Genomic DNA, 19,710 nt, shown 5'->3' with positions numbered 1-19,710 from the left:
TAAGCAGGTGGTTTATAGACAGCTACTGCAAAATTTCCAGAGATCAAAGTTTTGGATCAGAATCTGTTTTCAATTCTCCATGTCCTCCACGTCCTCGGCAAGGCATGAGGTCAAGCTCCAGGACGGAGGGGCTGTAATGGGCAAGGGTTTTTCCGGCAGACGGGCGTTCTTCCAGAACGACTTGCAATGTACACAAGCCCCTGCACAGGGGCCCTTCCTGCCGGCCAGGGCTGCAAGAGGTCTCCCCTCCTGAGAGGTTGGCCTCGGTACGGGCCCAGCCTTCAGACCTTTGAGGGCTTCTGTCTGGGAACCATGACATTTGAATTACACACATATGCATGACCGAGACCTGTGCCAGGCAGGCCTGGGAGGGGCCCCGTTCCTGCTTCTGTAGTGGGGCTCGGGAAGACTTATCTTGGGCCCCGCTGTAATTATTAGGGCTATAGGAGAGCAACATCTTATCACCACCTGGGGAAGGCGGACACCCCGGCTCTGCCGTGGAGTGGAGCTGAACTCCCGGGGTACCCCGATGGTTCACTTCACTCCAGGGTTTGCTCCTGGCTTGCTGGGTTGTTATCCAAAGGAAGATCCTAGGAAGGAGAAAATTCCGCCTTGGCCTCTGAAGACTAATGAACCATATAGCCGAGGAGGGAGGTCTCGGGCAGAGCGTTGAGCCCACTCTTCACTGGGGCTTGCCGTGTACTCATAACCCCATGAGGTCTGATGCTCTTCCTCATCCCCTCTACTCAGTGCCTCATTCCCCAGCCCTCCAGTCCATAATTCTGGGGCCCACCTGCTGAGCCCCGTGGAGGGTTCACTCTGCAGGCCCAGAGTGTGGTTTGCTGGCGCCCTAGTAAGCCCTGAACGGGCTCCTCCTCCCCGCCAGCAGCCCCGCCAGCAGCCAGTGAGGCTGAAAGAACTCAGTCATCAGAGGCCCCTCCAACTGCCCTCCCCTCCCACTGTGCGGTGGCATCCTCTGGGCAAACAGTGCCTTCTCACCACACAAGCCCATCTGTCCTGGCTGCCAGGGCCAATTCATGTCAAGGCTGGGTGGATGAGCAGCACCCACAGGGCACGGCCACAGCGGGCTCCCCAGCTCACCTTCGCACCACAACCTCAGTGCCGCCCAGCTAAGCTGCCCTGAGGCTCAAGAAGCTGCCTGTCAGGTCGGGATGGAAGTACCATCCTGGCTCTGCCAGGCCACGAGCTCACTGCCCCCAGCCACAGGGCCTCGCTCTGATCCAGGACTCAGCCTCCGCCCTCTCCCAGTGTTGCCCCAGCCCTGGCCCTGGGCAGGAGGCACCGTCTGTCATCAGAGCTCTATGCATCAAGGTCATGGCCACTGGCACTTTTTCCAGTCTCCTGGGGAGGTGGGGGACAGGAAGCAACTCTCCTGGCACCCAAGTCCCCTTCCCTCCCAATGAAACCAGGAAGTACGTAGGAAAATACAGTCTTTATTGGTCTTCTGAAACAACAAACCAGAAATATAATTTTGCCTTTAAAAATCTTCTGTCTCAGGCTAAAGATACCACCATTGACAATGCCCTCCCCTCCCCCAGTCCCTTTAGAAAATCCCCAGATCTGGTACCAGCCCGCACACCAAAAGAAGAAGGAAGACTGTGGCTGTGGCTGGGGTGGCCCAGGGTCCCAGTAAGTGGCCCACACCAGGCGTCCTCTGTCCACCTGCCAGGACCGACCTCCTCAAAGGCACTCTTCCGGGCCCCCAGCCCACCTCACTCACCCACTGCTGCATGAGCAGAGAGGCTCAGAGGGGGGCACAGGAGCTAGGCCTGCCAACTCCCTCTGCTCAGACCCTTGGCAGGGTTCTGGCTGGCCTCTTCCTGAGCCCCCATCGAGATTCCATCCAAGAGCCAGAGACGAGCCTGATGCCTCCTGAGCCTGTGAGCCCGACACCTAGATACCCACCATCATCACACTCTACACCTAGATACCCACCGTCATCACACTCTGAGGAGGGACGGAGCTGGGGAGGGGGACAAGTAACCTGGAAAACCTGCACTGCCTTGGCAGCAGGTGGCTCCGTCCCAGATAGGCTCCCCACCCACCCTCTGGTTCGGCCCCCGCCTGGGTGCAAGAAAGTGCTCTGGGGAGCCACGCTGAGCAGACAAAGCCCGGAACAGAGGCCGCACCCTGGGAGCCTCTGGGCAGCATGTGGCCACCCGCTCCCGCTCCCGGGCTCTGGCTGCGATAAGCTGGCAGGCAGCGAGCCTCAGGGGAGCCACCGTGTTCTCTGCCTGCCACCTGCTCTCCCCAGAGGGTGCCACCCATGGCAAAGCACCACCAAGTCCCAGCCCTGAAGTCACAGGCCAGGAGTACTGAAGATGGAGGGTGAGAGGCACAGAGTCACGGTGCCAGGCTGCAGGCTGTGGAGGAATCGGTGGGGGCCCCGCAGGGCATGGTGCTGTGATGTACGTGGGCAGGACTGAGGCGACACCAGTGGTGTGTGGCTGGGTTCTCAGGAGGCTGCCATGCACACATGCAGCCGCTCCAGGCCCCTGGGGGGTGTCCCGGGAAAGCGCAGCAGGAGAGGCGTGAGAGGGTTACCATGGTGACAGGAAGGCTGCTCCAGTGGCACCACTTTGGCCCACTTTAGAGCATCTCAAAGGATCCTGGTGTTACTGGTTGAGTTCCTTCCCGCTGTTGACTTGAGAAGATTGCAGTGAGCAAGCGAGCGGCTCTGTGATCTCAGGGAGGCCCCCAGGGAAGAACATGTCTCTGCTGTCTGAGTGCTCGTAGCCTCCGTCTCCATGTGACCATGTGCGTGTGCGAGCGTGTGCGTGTGTGTGCGTGTGTGTGTGCGTGTGTGTGTGTGCGTGTGTGTGTGCGCGTGTGTGTGTGCGTGTGCGAGCGTGTGTGTGCGTGTGCGAGCGTGTGTGTGTGCGTGCGTGTGTGTGTGCGTGTGTGTGTGTGTGTTCTTTCAATCCGTGTGACAGCACTGGTGATGCAATGGGTGTGTGAGTGAGTCCATCAGCGAATCCAGGAGCGTGTGGTCAGTGTGGCCTCTAGCAGATCCAGAGGCATGATGGCGTCGGCCAGGGGTGTATGGTGTTTCTGAGTGCTGGGTCCAGATGGCAGGGCTGGTGTGTTTGCACATTGGTACCAACAGTTGTAGAGCTGGGCCAGCTTTCACACCGCAGGGGTGTGAAGAACGTCTTTCTGGCTTAGGAGAGAGTCTCAGAAATCTACCTTCATCCCTCAGATCCTTCCCTCCCCGTCCCCTCAATGCAGGTAAGGTGGTACCAGCAAGGTAGGAAGAGTCGCCAGCTGTGGCCACCCCAGGGCAGGAAGGGCGACAGGGGAACGCCCAGTCCGGAAGCCTCCTCTTGCACACACCTCCTTGCTTTGCCGTGGCCAGAGCTTAGGGAGATTCCCCCAGATGTTCCAAAGATGTACTGGCTCCAAGAGGAGCATCCGCAGGAGCCCCCAGCATGGCGGCTTCCAGGGAGCCTCGAAAGTGCAGGGAGAGAGCCCGCTGTGGCTTGTCTGCTGGAGGACGGGGAGGAGAGTGGACTGGGGGAGGCAGTGGCCAGCGCCGGGTCAAGGTGGAGCCTGTGGCAGAGCAATGCCGCGTGCTCTCCCCGCCCTTCCTACCTGGCCGGGTGGGAGTGGGCGCTCAGGCCACAGAAGAGATCTGCTTCTGGTCCTCGTGCTCGCCCTCGGGGTCCCCCATCAGGGGCTGGCGCTTTTTGAGCTCCCGGTGATACTTGGCCATGAGGGAGGCGTAGATGCAGCCATAGGCAGCGGCCACCACCATCATGATGCAGACGATGCCGCACACGACCCCTGCGATGATCACCGTGCCCATGGCTCGCCTCACACTCGCCGGCCGGTGCCTCTGCTTCTGTGGGCAGGCTGTGCCAGGCTCCGGCTCTGGCTCAGCCCCTGGCTTGGGTTTAGCAGGCTCTGGACTGGCCTTGGTGCAGGGTGGCCCAGGAATATCCAGCCCAGCTGAGCTATTCTCGTCCTCCAGCTGGGAGCAGTAGTTGAACATCTCCATGGGGACCATCCGCATGTCCTTCCCCCTCAGCTCCTTGGGCAGGGTGCAGGCAAGCTGGTCCAAGCGCCCCCCTGCATGCAGGAGAGAGAAAGAGGGGCTGACCAGGCATCCAGAACTTGCACTCCCTCTCCCCATCCCCAGCTCCCCAAAACGGAAGCCCCAGAAGGTAGTTTTTATCAGCAATGTAGTCAATCCTGGAATCGCCATCTATAGAAGAGGAAGCGGAGGAGGGAAAACAGCATTGATCGAGCCAAGTCCACAGCGAATTACGTATATCGTGCCATTTCATCCTCAGAGGAGCCATGTGAAATGGATATTGTCTTTATTCCCATTTTATAGAGAAGCTCGCAGCCACTTTCATCCGGCCTGTCCTCTCCGGGACCAAACTGACCCACGGAGTAAGGCAGTGCTAACACCGCGAGGTGCCCAGGAAAGGGCTGTCATTGCAGAAAGCTGAGTGTCCCTGCCACACTGTCTGCCCCTGAATCTGCCTTCTGATCACCTGTCTGCGAGCCCAGGATACTGTTCTCAACACAGCATCTTATCCTTCTAGGGTTCTTACATCTCACTCAAAGGACAAAAGTCAAAACCGCCTGCCTCTGCCACTGCCCCTCCATGCAAGACCTTTTGGTTGCCTAAGAATGGGCAGCTCCCTTTTTGGTGTAGGGAGGAAAAGAGTTGGCAGGAATGTTCTCCTTTTCCTCCTTAGGAGCAATCCAATGGCCCCGTCAGTGCTCCAGCCACAGCCCTGTGAGTACAAAGGCAACTGGAGGGGGAATCCTGGAGACACATGAGGCCAAGGAGAGGAGGCAGGTGCTGATGAGGAGGTGTGGGTACATGGGCGCCCGGGCTCGCCAAGACGTCTTCATGATGGTGGTGGAGCCTGGCTCAGACAGAGGGAGATGCAGATGCAGGACAGGGGTGGGGTGAGAGAGAGGGCGGCTGAGGACAACAGTCCGCCTAGACGTCCCCTGGAAAGTGGAAGTTGGATTCTGGCCCTCCTTCAGCTTCCAGGGAAATCTAGATGCAGGCACTAGACCCCTGCTGAAGAGACGCGGGCTGCAGCCACTCCGTCACTGGCAGCTCCCTCTGCAGCCCGTCTGCCGCAAGTCTCCTCATACAGTAGGCATCAATCTTTCCCTGGGATGCCCATGGAAATATTCCAGGATTTTGTTTTTAAGAAATGCAAGGTTGAAAGCAATTCTGCTATTGAAAAAGTCTGAAAAATGCACATTCTCATGGCATGCCTTTTTGTGCTGGGAATTCAGTTCCCGACGACCATAGCAGAGGAGGGTCTGAAGACACCTGGCCTAGTAGTTCCCCTATGCGGCTGACGCCTGGGGGGCCTGCAGCAAACCTCACATCCCAGGAACATGTATCAGTACTGCCTGGGGATGCAGAGCTGAGTGCTGACAGGGGTGCAGCCTCATTTCCCTGCTCAGAACACCCAAAGTTGAATCCTGGCTGTGTCATCTTGTGAAAATTATTTAGTTTATTTAATTACTTATGAGTTTTAGTTTTCTTAGCTGTAAAATAAGAAGGTCTATCTCAATTAGTTGCTGTAAGGATTAAAATCACGTACATGAAAAGACATTGGTAAACTGGAAACTATACAAATAATAATCATTATTTCCCCTCTCATGAAAATGGGAGAAATTATCATAGTGACTAACATTTTGTGGCACTTTATAGTATGTAAAATATTTTTAATTAACTAACACAGAAGAATTTCACGGAAATAATTGAAATTGTGGCTGGAGATGAAATGAAAGTGGTAAGACTTTAACAAAAAGCATTGGCATTATTTTCACTGCTTAAATATTGATTCATCAGCTCAGCAGACATTCATTGAGCATGTACTTTGTGCTGGGTACCAAATGGCGTTTCCAGTCCAGTTAGTATTTGATTCTTACCAGGAAGCAAACAGATAAATGAACGTTTTATTGGGGACTCACTTTGTGCTGGGCACCTCTCAAGCCACATGTCACGCATCGCCGCATTTCATCCTTACAATCACCCTGTGAAATAGATATTGTTTCCCTCCCACTTTACGGTGCCGCAGTGAGAGGGTAACCGGCTTTCTCAAGATCACACAGCTAGCAAGTGGCAGAGCCGAAATTCAAAGGCAGATCTGGACCTTCTCACCACCGTCTTGCGCACCCTCCTTTCCCATGTCATGTGACCATATCATAGGTCATTACAGCACTTTCCCACATTAAAGAAAAGGGGACGGGAAGAAAGTAAAACCTAACTCATTTGACTTCTTAAAGTCTGGATGACAACACTTCTTGGGAGAGGAAGTTGGCACTGTCACCAAAAGGAAGCTGTGGTTTTACTGAGGATTCGTTCTATTCCCCTCTCGTGTAAGGGTAGGTGTTTAAGAGATGGCTGTATTCTTCAGAAGAAGAGCTGTTTTTCTCCCTCCTTCTACCACACCGGGGAAGCCCACAGGCAAACCTGCTGGGATACAAAGTCCCCTATGTAACCTACGAAAGGGAGATCCAGTTCTGCGAGTCCTCCTAGGAGAAAGCGGGGAGCTGGCTTGGGGAGGGGATGCAGAGCAGGGAGGGGAGGGTGGGGGTGGAGGGAGCAGCACCAGCCTCTCTCCCACTGGCAGGAAGGGTGATGGCTCATCTGAGGGGAGGCTTGTGACTTTTCTAGCCGAGCTGGCACAGAGGCAGGGTCGCCCCCTTCTTTGCCCTGGCCTGCTCCCTGAGTCAGCACCCAGCCGCCAGGAGGAAAGTGTGGGGCCAGAGGTGACTGTCCCGATCCCTGGGGCCCCAGCAGGGCCGGCTGTGCTCACCTCGGTAGGAGAACCACTCCATCCAGTGTTTGAACTCACGCAGGTTACAGTCACACTCCCAGGGGTTATCTCCCACCTGCAGCAGCTGCAGGTTCGCTAGGGGTTCAAATGTCAGCCGGTCCAGGTTCTGCAGACGGTTGGAGCGAAGCGAGAGGGAACGCAGAGCCAGGAGGCCGTCAAAAAGGCCAGGGGGCAGCTGGGCCAGGCCGTTGATGGACAGGTCCAGGTGGCGGAGCAGCGGCGCGTGGCGCAGCAGGTCCCTGTCCAGGGTCCTGATGCTGTTATTGCGTAGCTGCAGCTCAGTCAGATTCGTCAGGTCCCCGAAAATGGAGTGGGGCAGCTGGTCCAGAAAGTTGTTGGACAGGTCCAGCCGCTGCAGGCTGGACAGGTTGGCGAAAGCCCAGCTTGGCAGGGCACTCAGCTTATTGTTCAAGAGCAAGAGGGTTCGGGTGGCCGCGGGCACATCTGGGGGCACCGTGGTGAGGCCTAGGCCGCTGCAGTCCACCTCCAGGCTGCGGCTGTCACACTTGCAGGAGAAAGGGCAGGTAGGGAGGGCCTCCGCAGCACACAGGGCGACCCAGCAGGTGATCCCTTGATGGGAGGGACAGACGGGAGAAAGAAAGCAACAGGCCAGGTCACTACCTCCTGCTTCTCCTCCCTCCTTTCCAGCTCATATCATAACACGCTCTTGGCTTTATCTCCTTTGGCACAAGCCACAATCAAGGCATAAACATTTATTAGCCACATAAAAGGATAACAAATCCAAAGCCACTCCCATACTAATGGACATCACACAGTGTCTGCAGGGCGCCCTGCCTTGCCACACATCTGGCAGAACAATCACTTGAGTGGAGAATGACCCTGCAGACTCAGCCAGAGCCCAGAGGACAGGCCATGCTGGTGCACAGTGATAGGAAGCTCGCAGGGCCTCCCCCAGTCGTCTCCTGGGGAGCTTGGGTCCTACAGACACCGTGGATGTTGACACAATACAGGAGAAAAGGTTGTCAGAGAAACCTGCTCCCATGCCCTCTCCCAGTGTCACTGCTGGGACAAAGTCTCTCTTTCCCATGGAAAATGGCCAGGCTGCTGGCTCCTCCCCTCTGTGGCCCACCCCACCTCTGGAGCTGCCCTAAAGACAAGCTGTGTGTGGAAAGGCGAGCGCACGAAACAGCACTCCCAGCCCTGTCCTGCACAGCTTCCCACGTGCTGTTAGGTCTCCGTGAACCCCACATCCACGATGACGCCAGCAACTTGGCGTGAGGGTTTAGAGCCCAGGCTGTACTCCACTGTGGGAGTGACAGGCTAAGATGCACAAACCCACTTCAACGTTGACAAATCACAGGGCCCAGGACGCATTCCACATGGACTACCACCCTAACAGCATCCAGGCTCTCAGCCTGGGCTTCTGTTCCTAGGGGCTACGGGGCAGCATTCCTGCGAAGAGCTCAAAATAGTTCAGTCCCACCAGGTCAGCCCAGCCAAGGTCAGTTCCGCACAGACTAGAGAAAAGACCCCAGCCAGAGAAGTAATGCAGAAGTTCAGACCCAGCTCACAGCCCATCGGTCCATCCCCGACCTGGGGCCTGGGACCTGAGACCTGGGGCCTGGGGCCTGGGACCTGGGGCCTGGGACCTGAGACCTGGTACATGGGACCTGAGACTTGGTACCTGAGATCTGGGGCCTGGGACCTGAGACCTGGGGCCTGGCTGTCCCAGGTCGGGGTGGACCAATGGGCCGTGAGCTGGGTCTGAACAGCCTTAAGTCTTGTCCAACAGGGGTCTGGGTGTCTGGTGTCCCAAAGGGTGGAGCTTGAAAGAAGAGGATGAGACTCTCCCCTTCTCCTGCCTGGAGGATCGATGACAGCTGAGAGCTGACACATGGCTAGATCTGGCCTAGGCCTCCCTGCAGTCTAACAGCGAGCCTCCCTGTTCTTGGTGAGAAGTGAGCACAGGCACAGCCATGGAAGCCACTGGAGATCCTTTTTCTGGCCATCTTGGGTTACCTCATGTCACCGCTCACCTCTCACCCCTCTGAGCCCATCTGCTATCAGATCAGCCAGCCCCACACCACCACACCAAGCCGTCTGAGAATCAGCATTCTTCAGACTTGACTTTCCCCAGGGAAAAAAAAAAAAAATCCAATCCATTCAACTTCCCTCTCAAAAGGATCTGCATCTCCAGAAGCCACTCGCCCCTCCCAGGGAAGGGCCTGACAGCAGGCAGAGAGCCGCGGCAGAAGAGCAACTCCCTGCCTCCCCACCGCCCTGGAGACCAGGGTGGCATGAAAGCTCCAGTGACAAGAAAACATAATCCCGTATTGCGAGGTGTTGAGTGATTCTAGAATGAGGTTGAAAGGAGATCTGAGTCACTCGGGGGCCAGCCTCTCTCGCACGGTGAATAATTCAGGCTGCCCGTGTTTTGGGGCCCCGGATCACAGGGCTGGCCACAGCAGGAAGTCGGGCGGAATGCCGCCCCCATCCCGCGGGACCTCTTCCTCCCTGCCACTGTGTAGCCTTGGGCAGACCGGCTCTTGTTGACCTTGTCCCTTTGCCACATATAAAGAGAATTCTCAGGGCTCCTTTCACCCTGACAGCTGCCTGGCATTGCCTTCATTCACACTTCCTCCCCTTTTTGGTAAATGGGGGGCTCGGTCTGCCTGTATGCAGGAGGGGTTGGACCCACTCCCCAAAGTCTCTTCCAGCACCGCCTCCCAAGAGCCCACCAGGTCCTCTACTGAGAGTTGGGAAAGCGGAAGCATAAGCAGCGTAAGAGACATCTCCAGGCTGACCCAGCTCCTGGCCGAGGCCAGCCAACGGGGCAGTTCCCCATGGGAGCGAAAGGGCTCGCCACAGTCTGTGAAACACAGGCTGACACGCTCAGACCGACAAGCTCAGACCGACACGCTCAGACCCACACGCTCAGGCACCAGTGAGGCTGTTTCAGACGTAGCAGGCCTGCATTCCAGCAGAGCTCTTCTCTTATCGGGGACCCCAGCAAGGTCACAGAGACTTACCTGGGGGAGGTAGAACAACTGTCGAGGCCTCCAACTCCAGGTCTAACCACTCAGCACTCAGCGGTGACTCTGACTGGTAGGGATGCTGTCACCAGGCTTGACCCTGGCTTCCCAGAACATAGCCTCGGGTGTCCCAGGAAGATCTGGCCTCGGCCTCCCTGCAGCCTGAGTGTTGCTAAGGCCCCCTATGGTGCTACCTAAAGTCACCTTGGCACCCCCACCCCACCCGCACCCTCCTCCGGGGCCAGGGGTGTACTCACAGGAGACCTGCCTCCACTGCAGGGCCAGCCTGCCCCTCTGCTCAGGGCTGCCGCCCGGCGCCAGCATGGTGAGGCCCACGGCCCTCTGGGCCCTGTCGCTCTGGGGAGAGAGGAGCCCCTGGGTGCAGCGCCTGTCAGTCCTGAGGGAGGGAGGAGCACTGAGCGCAGGCCGGCGCAGGAGCCCCGTTCCAGCCCAGGGGTTAGGGAGAGGTCCCGGGTGTCTCTTTACACTCCTCATGCCCTCTCCTGTTCCTCTCAGTTATGATTCCCTGGGTGGGGGAAGAAGAGGAGCCAGGGAGCTGAAGGAGAGGAGCCGGGAAGCCTTCAACCCCCTGGGGTGGGGGCGGGACAGGCTTCGGCAATCCAGGAGCCCAAGGGTCAGGCACAGCGCTGCAGGGCTGGGGGCGCACCCGAGTGCCCACCCAGCCTCCTCTGCCTTCTTGTTGATCACTCAAATGTTTTCATGACAACCTGGTCTCCCATCTGGGCATTCCTTGAGTTATAGGTGGAGAAACTGAGTTGTCTCTGCGAGGTGAGCAGAGTAGGGTCACAGGCCACAGCTGTCACCTGTCCCTGGAGGCGCCCCTCACCTGGGTCCCAGTTTCTCCAGCCCCACCACAGCTCACCATGGCCCCAGGGAGGCAGGGGCCAGGCCCTTGGCAGCTGCAGTCGCGTACGGTGTGAGCCACTGGACGGCCTGCCGCTTCCCCCTGCACCACCGCCGCCCGCGCAGAGGTGAATAGCAGCGCTCTGTCTTCCGCCAGCCGGGCTATAATAAGACTCATCAGCTCAGGGGTTCATGCTGCGGCAGCTGCTAGGAAGAGACGGGGACACAGAGGAGAGGTGAGATCTCAGAGCGGGGCGCTGAGGCAGCCAGGTGCAGGAGCAGGCTTCCTTCTGAGGGGACAAGGGGGCACTTACCCTTTCTAGGGTCTGCCCCCCAGTGTCTCCCAACTGGGACACAGGATGTGTGCTGGGGTCTCCACTTCCTTCCAGATGGGAGGCCCAGGCTGCCAGCCCCTCAGAGACGGGGACAGGGGACTGGCATGTGTTTACCTGCTGCAGCTGGCAGGGGCGGGGACGGGTGGGGAAGGAGGGAGGATGCCCGCACCCCTCTCCTTCGCCCTCCACGGGCTCCCTGCGTCAGCCCACAGCTCCAGGCGGCTCCAGCCTCTGACCTTTCTTGGTTGCCAGATTTGTCCCTGGGTGACTCCGGGTTGCAGCCTGCCTCTCCCTGCCCCCATGGGCCTACGTAATTCTGGGAGCCCAGGAGACAATATCAGAGTGAAAAAGGCAGGCCCAGAGGTAGATGGAGTTGCCAGGAAGCGTCAGTGCTGAGCCCGGAATCTCTGCCTGTTTGTGCAGGTTTCCACTCGGGCGTTAGGGTCCTGCTGCAAACCCTGTTGCCCCCGTCTTCTCCCCTCGGCCCCCTCAGCCCCTCCCTCCTTGGGTGCTCCTCACACAGCCACAGCAGCGCCCAGTTAGAACAGGACAGTCGGCTCTGACCCCGGTGAGGGCAGCCTGCTGAGGGGGGGAGCGCTGCCCTCTCGGCTGCCTTTCCTCCCCCTCCCCAACACAGTAAGGGTGCCAGTCTGCCCAGGGCCCCGCAGGCACTGGCAGAGGCGTCACAAGACTGGGCACAAGTGTGGGATTGCAGGCAGCCCGGGACCCCCCACCATGCAGCCTTCAGGAGGAGGACCCACGTCCCTGGCATGAGGGGTGGAGGAGGCCCTGAGGGTAGCGATGTCATGGTTCTCTAACCACTGTCTCAAGGCCAGGCCCAAGGGGGCTCCTGGTGCCAGTTGGCAGGGGTGGGGGCTCTGGGTTCAAATCTCTGGCCAGTTCTTTAAACAAACTGTTTAAACCCTCTGGGCCTCAGCTTCTTTATGCCTAGAAATGGTGACCGCACTACCTGCTTGGTGGAATTTCTGTGAGGATCAGTCTAGTGAAGGGAAGAGAGTTGACACACTCAGTGCACATCACCATGGAAATCCAGGCAGAGGCTCCTGCTGCAAGCTTGGACTTGAGCCCAAGACAGGCATGAGGGAGCAGCAGTTCCTCCCTCCAAGGGAGAGGGTGTCAGCAGCAGGTCGGTGTGACGGCTTTCTTTCCCGATCCCACCAACCTCACATGTGAGGTTATTTCTCATTCCTGAGCACCCCGGGCCTGTGGAGTCTGTGTATTTCTGCCCCACACCCATGGCCCTCGCAGACCTGCTTTCAAACAGCAGCGTCCACGCTGTCTGTCCCTTGAGCCCTGACCTTCAGCACAATCTCTCTTACTCAATCAAGGATGCCCGTATCAAGGGCTCACCGTCCACGGCCACCCAAGGCATAGAGATGACGATCACTTGCCCCAGGTCACACGGTAAATAAGGGACTGGATTGCAGGTTTCGGAGCCAGGCTGCCCATCACTCCCTGGCGACTGTCACCGGGCAGTGGCCCTTTCAGGGAGATACTTACGTGTGCACAGAGCAGGGCACACACACAGGCCTCCCAGACATGTGCTCGGAGCTCTGTACACAGCACGGGATGCACACACACCCACAGAGAGCTGTGCAGCTAGGCGTGTGCTAACATACATGGGCCCACATGCCTGCACACATGCACATGCACCTTGCTGGCGGCACTCCAGCACTTCTCAAATGCCAACACTCAGGCAACCGAATGAGATGCCTCTAAGTTCCCAAGTGCCCCCAGCAGACATATGTGTAAGCCACCTCCAGCCTGGAGCTAAGGTCTAGAGAGAACCTCTGCAGGGCAGTCCCTAACCCATGAGATACTTCCTATGCTCAGGGCCCACGTTGAGGCTGGAGGCCCCATCCAGGCATCTGCTCCCACTCCTTCCGGCTTGCTGCAGGCAGATAGAGAGTGGAGAAGCCCTCCCACCCTGGCTCAGGCCAGTTTCCACCTAAGGCTTCTGCCTCCCCTGGGTAGGCTCCTGTTTTGCCTCCCACCCCACCCTTTCCCGTCCCTCAGTGTCTCCCACACTGTGAGCCCAGGGGTTAACCAGCAAACAGGCTGGCGAAGGTGGCCTCTTGTGCAGGTCTGGAGGTCCCATCTGCAGCCTCGAATGGGATGTCACCTGCACAAGCCAGGCAAGTCCCCACAGTGCAGACGCACAGGTGTTGTCTTGCAAGGTGGCAGGACACTGTTGATCCTGGTACTGTCTAGAGCAATGTGATGCAAACAGGGCCCGCAGGTCCATGCGGATATGCCCCTTGCCGTCTGAGCAGCAAATCCTGCTTTTCTGGGTTCCTTGGGCTTCCTCCTGGACACCAGGACCTTCCCAAGAGCGAGAAAAGCAGCGCAGCTCGCAGAGGACACCAGTCGTACGCGTGTGGCGTCACAGAAGGACTCCTAGGGAGAGGTGGGGCTGCAGCCAGCACTCCCTCGTTCCTGAGCCTCTGTCTACCAACACCTCCATCCAAAGGGCCCCTTCCCACCCCCAGAAGAGTGGAGCCTCCTTAAGGAAAGGGGGTGACCTACATTGGGAAGCTGGGAGAGCAGCTGCCACGGCAGGCGCTGACAGCTGCTGAAATAAATTCACAGTCTGGGAGGGAAGTCCCTACCCAGGGTGCAGCATGGCGGACAGCGAGATCTCCTGTCTCCAAGTCCCATGGCCTCATCCACTCTGGATACTGGACCTGCTCCTGACCCAGTCCTAGACACAGGGAGACCAAAGATGAGGGGCTAGGCCTCCACGGAAGCCCTGGCCTCCCTTCCAGAGAGAGCCAGGATGGGAGAATGAGGCTGAAGAGCTCAAAGCAGTCAAATGAGGAACTCTGGAGGGCCAGAAACACGGGGCTTTGAGTGTAGCCCATTGCAACTCAAAGTGCGGTCCATGGATCAGCAGCATTGGTCTAGCTCGGGAGCCTTGTAAGAAGGCAGGCTCAGGTCCCACCCAGAATGACCGAGTCAGAATCTGCATTTTAACAAGATCCCCAGGTGATTTTCATGCATATTCGAGTTTTATGCTACTAGGCCGGGCACCTCTCAGCAGGGCAAACGGCCACCAAGGAGACCATGCTGGCCTGTCCCTGAGCCTCCAGGACTCACTGAGAAGTTAACTGGGACCCGGGGAGAAAAAATCACCACAGTCGCACACCTGTGTAGTTTTCTTAATCCTTGTAACAACTCTCTGGGGTTCGTGTTCTTGTTACTATCATTTTGCAGATGTAGGAAACTGAGGCAACAGAAATTAATTAACTCGCCTAAAGTTAGGCAAATGGAATCATATGGATCTGAGCCCGAGCTCTCTGGCTCCTAACTCTGTTGCCTGTCTGCTTCCACGTGGGGGTGACTTGTGCAGGAAAGGCAGAGGTAGGAAAGGAAGACACCGCTTTCCTCGGAACGGCCCTCTGCAGTGTCCACGGCAGTACCTGATCCGCTCTCGCTGGAGCTGAGAAGGCAGCTGTTTTTGTCCCCACTGCCCTGATGAAGGAACAGACTTTGTGACTTGCTGGACTGAGATGCAAGCAAGCCAAGTTCTCCTCTTCCCAGCCTCCCTTCTTGAAGTCCTGGGAGGCCCAGATCTTACAGAGGGTGGAGGGCGTTTTCTAGAAACCTCTCTGGCTGGGGGTTGTGTGCTGAGGTGAGGGGAGTAGGCCGGAGCTCTGCTGTGGGGGAGTCAAGGCTGGGGAGGCCATGGGGGAGCAAGAGGCCCCAGCAGGAGCAGGGGGTTCCACGTGCAGAGCTGAGTGGGCTGCAGCCACCCCTAGAGACTGCGGGTGGGAGCTGCCTCCCTGCTAGCGCCCCACCCGGCCCCTCAGAGCATGGAACAGCCTGCACGCACTCACTCACTGCAGAGAGCTAGGTTGGGACGGCAGGAGCCTGGACCGCTCCATGCACCTGCCCCTTCCATTTCTCCTCAGATGGAGGTTAATTAATCTCGTCTCAGACTCTAGCTAGAAACCTCCAGCACACTCACCACAGACCTGGTGTCCGCGCCCTTCCTCTCACACTTCTGCTCATGTCTATCCCTCCACATCAAGCAACCAAGACATGCAGCCAGATAATGCCTATCGGGCCTCCACCTCTGAATTCCTGACTCCTGGGCCATCACGCTAGCCCTAGAGTGCACCCACTCCCCTGGCATCTCCCCTTGGTCAAGGGTCCCTGACTCAAGACAAGGCCCCCACACCCCTCAGCATGGAAGAGTCACAGGACTCAGGGGTAAAAGGGCCATTGGCAACCTACTCTGCCACCCCCTTCACTCTGCAGAGGGCCAGAGAGAGGCAGAGCCAGCACTGGGCCCACGCCCTGGGCCTGCAGGGGCAGTGCCCTTCCACCAACCCCAGGAAGGCTGAGAGGGAGCCCGGAGAGTGGGCAGCCAGCGCCCCGGGCCAAAGACAGCCCGAGATTCCATATGCCCAGGACGCAGGGAGGCTGCCATGCCGTCTAGACTGGGCTGCCCGCTAGGACACACGCTCGATCTCTTTCCTGCCCATCACCCCCACCACACACACTGCCCAGGCAGCAAGGAACTAGGTTTTTACAATCTCTATATTTGTACTTGGAACAGCCATATACCCTCCAGGTTCATTTTAAAACACATGCCCCATCCTCACCCCCAGCCTCCTGCACCCCCATTTTCTTCTCAGATATTCCCCATCTCAAACAGACCCTCTGGGAAGCACAGCAGAGAAGCCTCCTGAGTGACTCCTCATGGGAGCTGCTCCCTGACATGAGGGAGGCTCAGGTGTCCACTGGGCCCTGGGGCTGGGCTCAGGGTGGTGTCCCCAGGCAGGGCACAGGGGAAGCCTGGCTGGGGGAAGAAGGAGGAAGACCAGAGGGTCAGACGGCCTCTATGCTGGCTCCTTCCTCCTCTGCCCACCCCCAGAGCTCCCAGACACCCCCAACCATCACACACACGCCGTCCCCTCCTCCTTCCTACACTGCCCACTGAGGCCAAAACAGCCCAGAGGCGGCCCCTGGGCTCTGGTGCCTGAGAAATGGGAGCAGGATTTGCTCCTCCTGGGCCCAGACAAGCTTCCGTCAAACCCCAAAGACACCAGATCGGCAACTTAAGCAGCCTCTCTCCTTCCCCCTCCCCACGGGCCTGGCTTTCCTGGTCTCCCTCTTTTGGCAGTGCTGAGACTTTCTTTCTGCCGGTGGGGAGGTGGGGGTGGGAAGAGCTGGGCTCTTCTTGGCAGCTCGGAAGCTGCTGTCGGGTTTCCCTACCAGCTGGACTTCCCCCGCCTCAGCTCCACGTGCTCGGCTCCCTCCCCGCCCCCACCTGAAGCAGTTATCTAAGCTGCAAGGGTGTCATCTGAGTCACAAAGAGGCACTGCCCAAGTAGCCCTGACAGCCAGGTGCCAACACCCCCCAGAAATGTGGACAGCTTGGGGGTGGGGGAGAGACAGAGCCACCAGCTGGAACCCAGCCCCGGACCTGCGGGGAGGTGCAGGAATATGAACTTCTGACTCCTGGTCAGGCTGCTCCCCTCTCCAGCACTGTTCAAATGGGCCGGGGTATTGGGAGTGACTGTCCTGCTCTACTCAGGGGGTCCATGCCCCCTGCCTGGGTCAAGAAGCCAGGCAGGCCTGGCCCCGCTGTGTACCCCCAACCCAAGCTCAGTGCACAGCCCCCGCTAAGGCTCCCTGACCCATTTGCAGATGAACGGTTGGGTGTACAGCCGCGGGACACCCCAGCAGGTTCTCGCAGGCCTGATTTTCCTGCCTTGCCCTTGGGCTAGCAGGGAAGGGCTGCAATACTCCTCTCTCTTGCCCACTCCCAGCCTCACCCTCACCAGGGAGGCTTCACGCACAGCCAAGTGGACCCAGGCTCATCTGGGGGAGGGTTCCTCCACACCCTTGTCCAAGGACAGCCACCTGCAGGCAAGCTCTGGGGAGGCCCAGGCCCTGGGTCTGTGCCCATGCCTCTGACATCCAGGCCCTCCACCCTGCCACCCTCCACCCCAAGCCTTCCTCTGATCTGGCCCTGTCCCCAGCACCCGGCTGCCATCCCACCCGCTTCCCATGACCCCCGAGTATCTTGGGGCTGTCTGTGCAGAGCCAGGCACAACGACAGCACAAGGCTCTTGGCTGCTTCTCCCGTGCTGCAGGGACCGTTTCTATGCCACCCGGGACTGTCATCTGGCGCCAGCGCTGCCCTCCTCCCCACTTCCCAGCAGAATCCACAGCTCTTGTCCCCAGCGCTGTGGGCTCAGAGTTCCCGGTGTCGTGCACCTTTGGGATGCTCCGGTGCCTTAGCCTGAGCTGCTTCTTGGCCCCAGCAATTGCCCCCAGGTAGGAAGCAACTGCAGCTATTCCTGCAGGGCAGAGATGGCTGGTCCCCACTTCAGATGCCCAGACCACCCCCTGTCCCCACCAACCCTCCATTCCTTCCTACCAGTCACTTGGCACTCACCGTCTTTACTCTGACCGCAAACGCCTTCAATCAGGTGGCTCTCAACCCTCCAGTAAGACCCTCCTGGGATTCCTAGAGAAATCCAGACACCACCGGCAGGCAGAGCGCAGTGGGCACTGATGCCAGAGTCTCCACTCAGCGGGAGCAGGGGCTGGCACGCAGCACACAGCACCGGGAGGTGGAATGCTTGCGGCAGGCAGGGGACTGCTGGGTCAGTCACAAACTGAGAAGGAAAGAGAGGGATGGAGGGAGAGAGAGAGGAGAGAGGGAAGAAAGGGGCGAGGGAGGAGAGCGCGCGTGTGCGCGAGCGAGGAGCCGGAGCAGAGCGGGGAGTGACAGCTGGGGTGCATCTGTGATGACAGCGGCAGCAGCACACACAGGCACACACCAGAGGCGCCTCGGCCGCGAGGGCAGCGCTCACCCTGGCCACGCTCACGTTTCAGTGGAAAAAGGCGCCTGTGGATGAATCGCTGCTGACCCCAGGGAGGAGGAAAGCTGTTTCACCACCACCACATCCATCTTCCATCCTGCGCCTCCAGGCTCTCCCTCACCCCCCGCTGCACCTGTCTTCTGTGCCTCTCTCCTCTCTTCCCTTCCATCTGGGGAAAGAGGGACAGGCGCAGACACTGAGCAAGCGGCTGACTTTTGTTCCCATGGAGGCCCCCCCGGGAAGCTGGTCTTTCTCCTGTTTTAGAGACATGCGAGGCAGAGTCTCCCATCCTGCCTGAGAGAAGGAAAAACCGAGCCCTCCTCTCAGTCACACAAAAGAAGGGTGCACAGGGATGTCCATGTGCCAGATGGCCCTACTGGAAAGGGCCCTGAGCCCCCACAAAGCCAGGGATCACATGGTCATGCAGAGGTCACTGAGCCTCAGGGTCTGAGCACCCCAGGCCAGGACTACTTTAGGAAGCAGAATACCAGAGTTGGCAGCTGGGAGCTTGGGCACAGGGCAGCCTGCAGCAGCTGCTTGCAGACCTTCCTCAGTGCCAGGGACGAGCTCGGCTTCTCAGGGCTCCTTGCTCTTATCTGTGATGGGTCACGCATGCGAAGGGAAGAGACTGTCATTCAAGAACTTGGAGGCCTCTTTCTTAACCAATCAGGACAAAGCAAGTCAGAAAAATTGATATCCTAAGAGATGGGAAGTGGCTGATCTGAAGGCCAAGTGAGTCAGGGACCAAGCTAGAAGGAAGCCAGGGCCCCCCCAGCCTGGAGCACGAACCCTAAATCCCCCTTCCTTTGCGTCCGCTGCCTGTAGACAGATGAAGCAGTGTGCTAGCAATACATCACCGTGTCCTACCTCCCTCTTCCATTCTGCCTGCTTTCCTGGGCGGGTTCATAACCAGAACTGGGGTGGGGCTAGAGGAACCCCCCGGACTCAGGATGTCCCTAGAAGGATGCTCCTGCACACTCCTTTCCGTCTGTTCTGCTGGGCCCCCGGGCAGCACAAGGCTTCAGCTGCAGTGTCTTTTCCCTCTGGGGAATCCCCTGCCTCTCACCTCTCATGCTGGTACCTCCCACACATCCCACTTTCAAGCTAAGGAGGCTCCCACCTCCCCATAAACACACTTCCCGCTTCTCCATCTCCCTGAAAGCATGGCCTTCCCTGGGCCTGCAATGCTCTCCCGCCCTTAGGTGGCTTCCCCCTTCCTTAAAATCTCAACCAGAATGTCACCTGCAAGGCGACGTTTCTCCGGAATACCACAGGACTGGCCCTGCTCCTCCTCTGATCTCTGGTATTCTCTTTGGGCCACCCTCACATTGTGCAGAGGCTTTCCGTGGTCTGCTTCATCTCCTTCCCTACACAGAGCTGTTCAAGCAGAGGGACCGGGCTCACCTGTTCCATGTCCTTCAGGCCCCAGCACCTTTGTGTCAACTGAGTGAGGAATGGAGGACATGAAAGAGCTCAAGACTGGGCATCAGGGGACCCAGACTCCAGGCTCTGTTGCTCAGTGACTAGCTAGCTAGTGAGTTCACTCAGCAGCCCTGGGCCTTGCTGGCTGGGATTCCTGCCCTGCAGAATGAGGAGATGGGTTGAGATCTCTGGTCTCCCTTCTGACACTGGCCTTCTGTGACCTAAGTATTCACTGTGCACCTGCCAGGTGCGCAGCATGTGTTACAAAAGATGATCCCTCTCATGCCCCACAGTCCCCATCCCGTGCAACACGCAGTCTCCCGGTTAGGTTTTCAAGACAGAGGAGGAGGAAAGAGAAGTAGATACAAGGGCTGGGAGGGCAAAGCTGGAGCTTC

At 58.3% G+C, this 19,710-nt stretch overlaps 2 protein-coding genes and 1 long non-coding RNA gene across 3 annotated transcripts in view; 1 reads left to right on the top strand and 2 right to left on the bottom strand.

Moving 5' to 3' along the window:
- The window catches only part of CACNA2D4 (calcium channel, voltage-dependent, alpha 2/delta subunit 4), a 130,668-nt gene that overhangs the window by 84,832 nt on the left and 26,126 nt on the right, over positions 1 to 19,710 (top strand). The gene's annotated exons all lie outside the window — the stretch shown is intronic.
- Positions 1,435 to 2,302, bottom strand: LOC105503907. Its single transcript, XR_001000549.1, has 2 exons — positions 1,945 to 2,302; positions 1,435 to 1,914 (listed from the first exon to the last, which is right to left on the bottom strand). It is a non-coding gene; the product is annotated as an uncharacterized LOC105503907 (long non-coding RNA).
- LRTM2 (leucine-rich repeats and transmembrane domains 2) lies at positions 2,944 to 15,062 on the bottom strand. Its single transcript, XM_011931023.1, has 5 exons — positions 15,023 to 15,062; positions 10,719 to 10,903; positions 10,093 to 10,232; positions 6,822 to 7,412; positions 2,944 to 4,089 (listed from the first exon to the last, which is right to left on the bottom strand). Exons 3-5 carry the CDS (start codon positions 10,157 to 10,159, stop codon positions 3,635 to 3,637), a joined length of 1,113 nt encoding a protein of 370 aa, XP_011786413.1. The 5' UTR covers positions 10,160 to 10,232; positions 10,719 to 10,903; positions 15,023 to 15,062; the 3' UTR covers positions 2,944 to 3,634.

Source organism: Colobus angolensis, unplaced genomic scaffold (assembly GCF_000951035.1).
Source record: "Colobus angolensis palliatus isolate OR3802 unplaced genomic scaffold, Cang.pa_1.0 Scaffold89, whole genome shotgun sequence".
Taxonomy (NCBI): Eukaryota; Metazoa; Chordata; class Mammalia; order Primates; family Cercopithecidae; genus Colobus; species Colobus angolensis.
The sequence above is the reverse complement of the archived record's forward strand: the minus strand, read 5'-3'. Positions and strand labels throughout refer to the sequence as shown.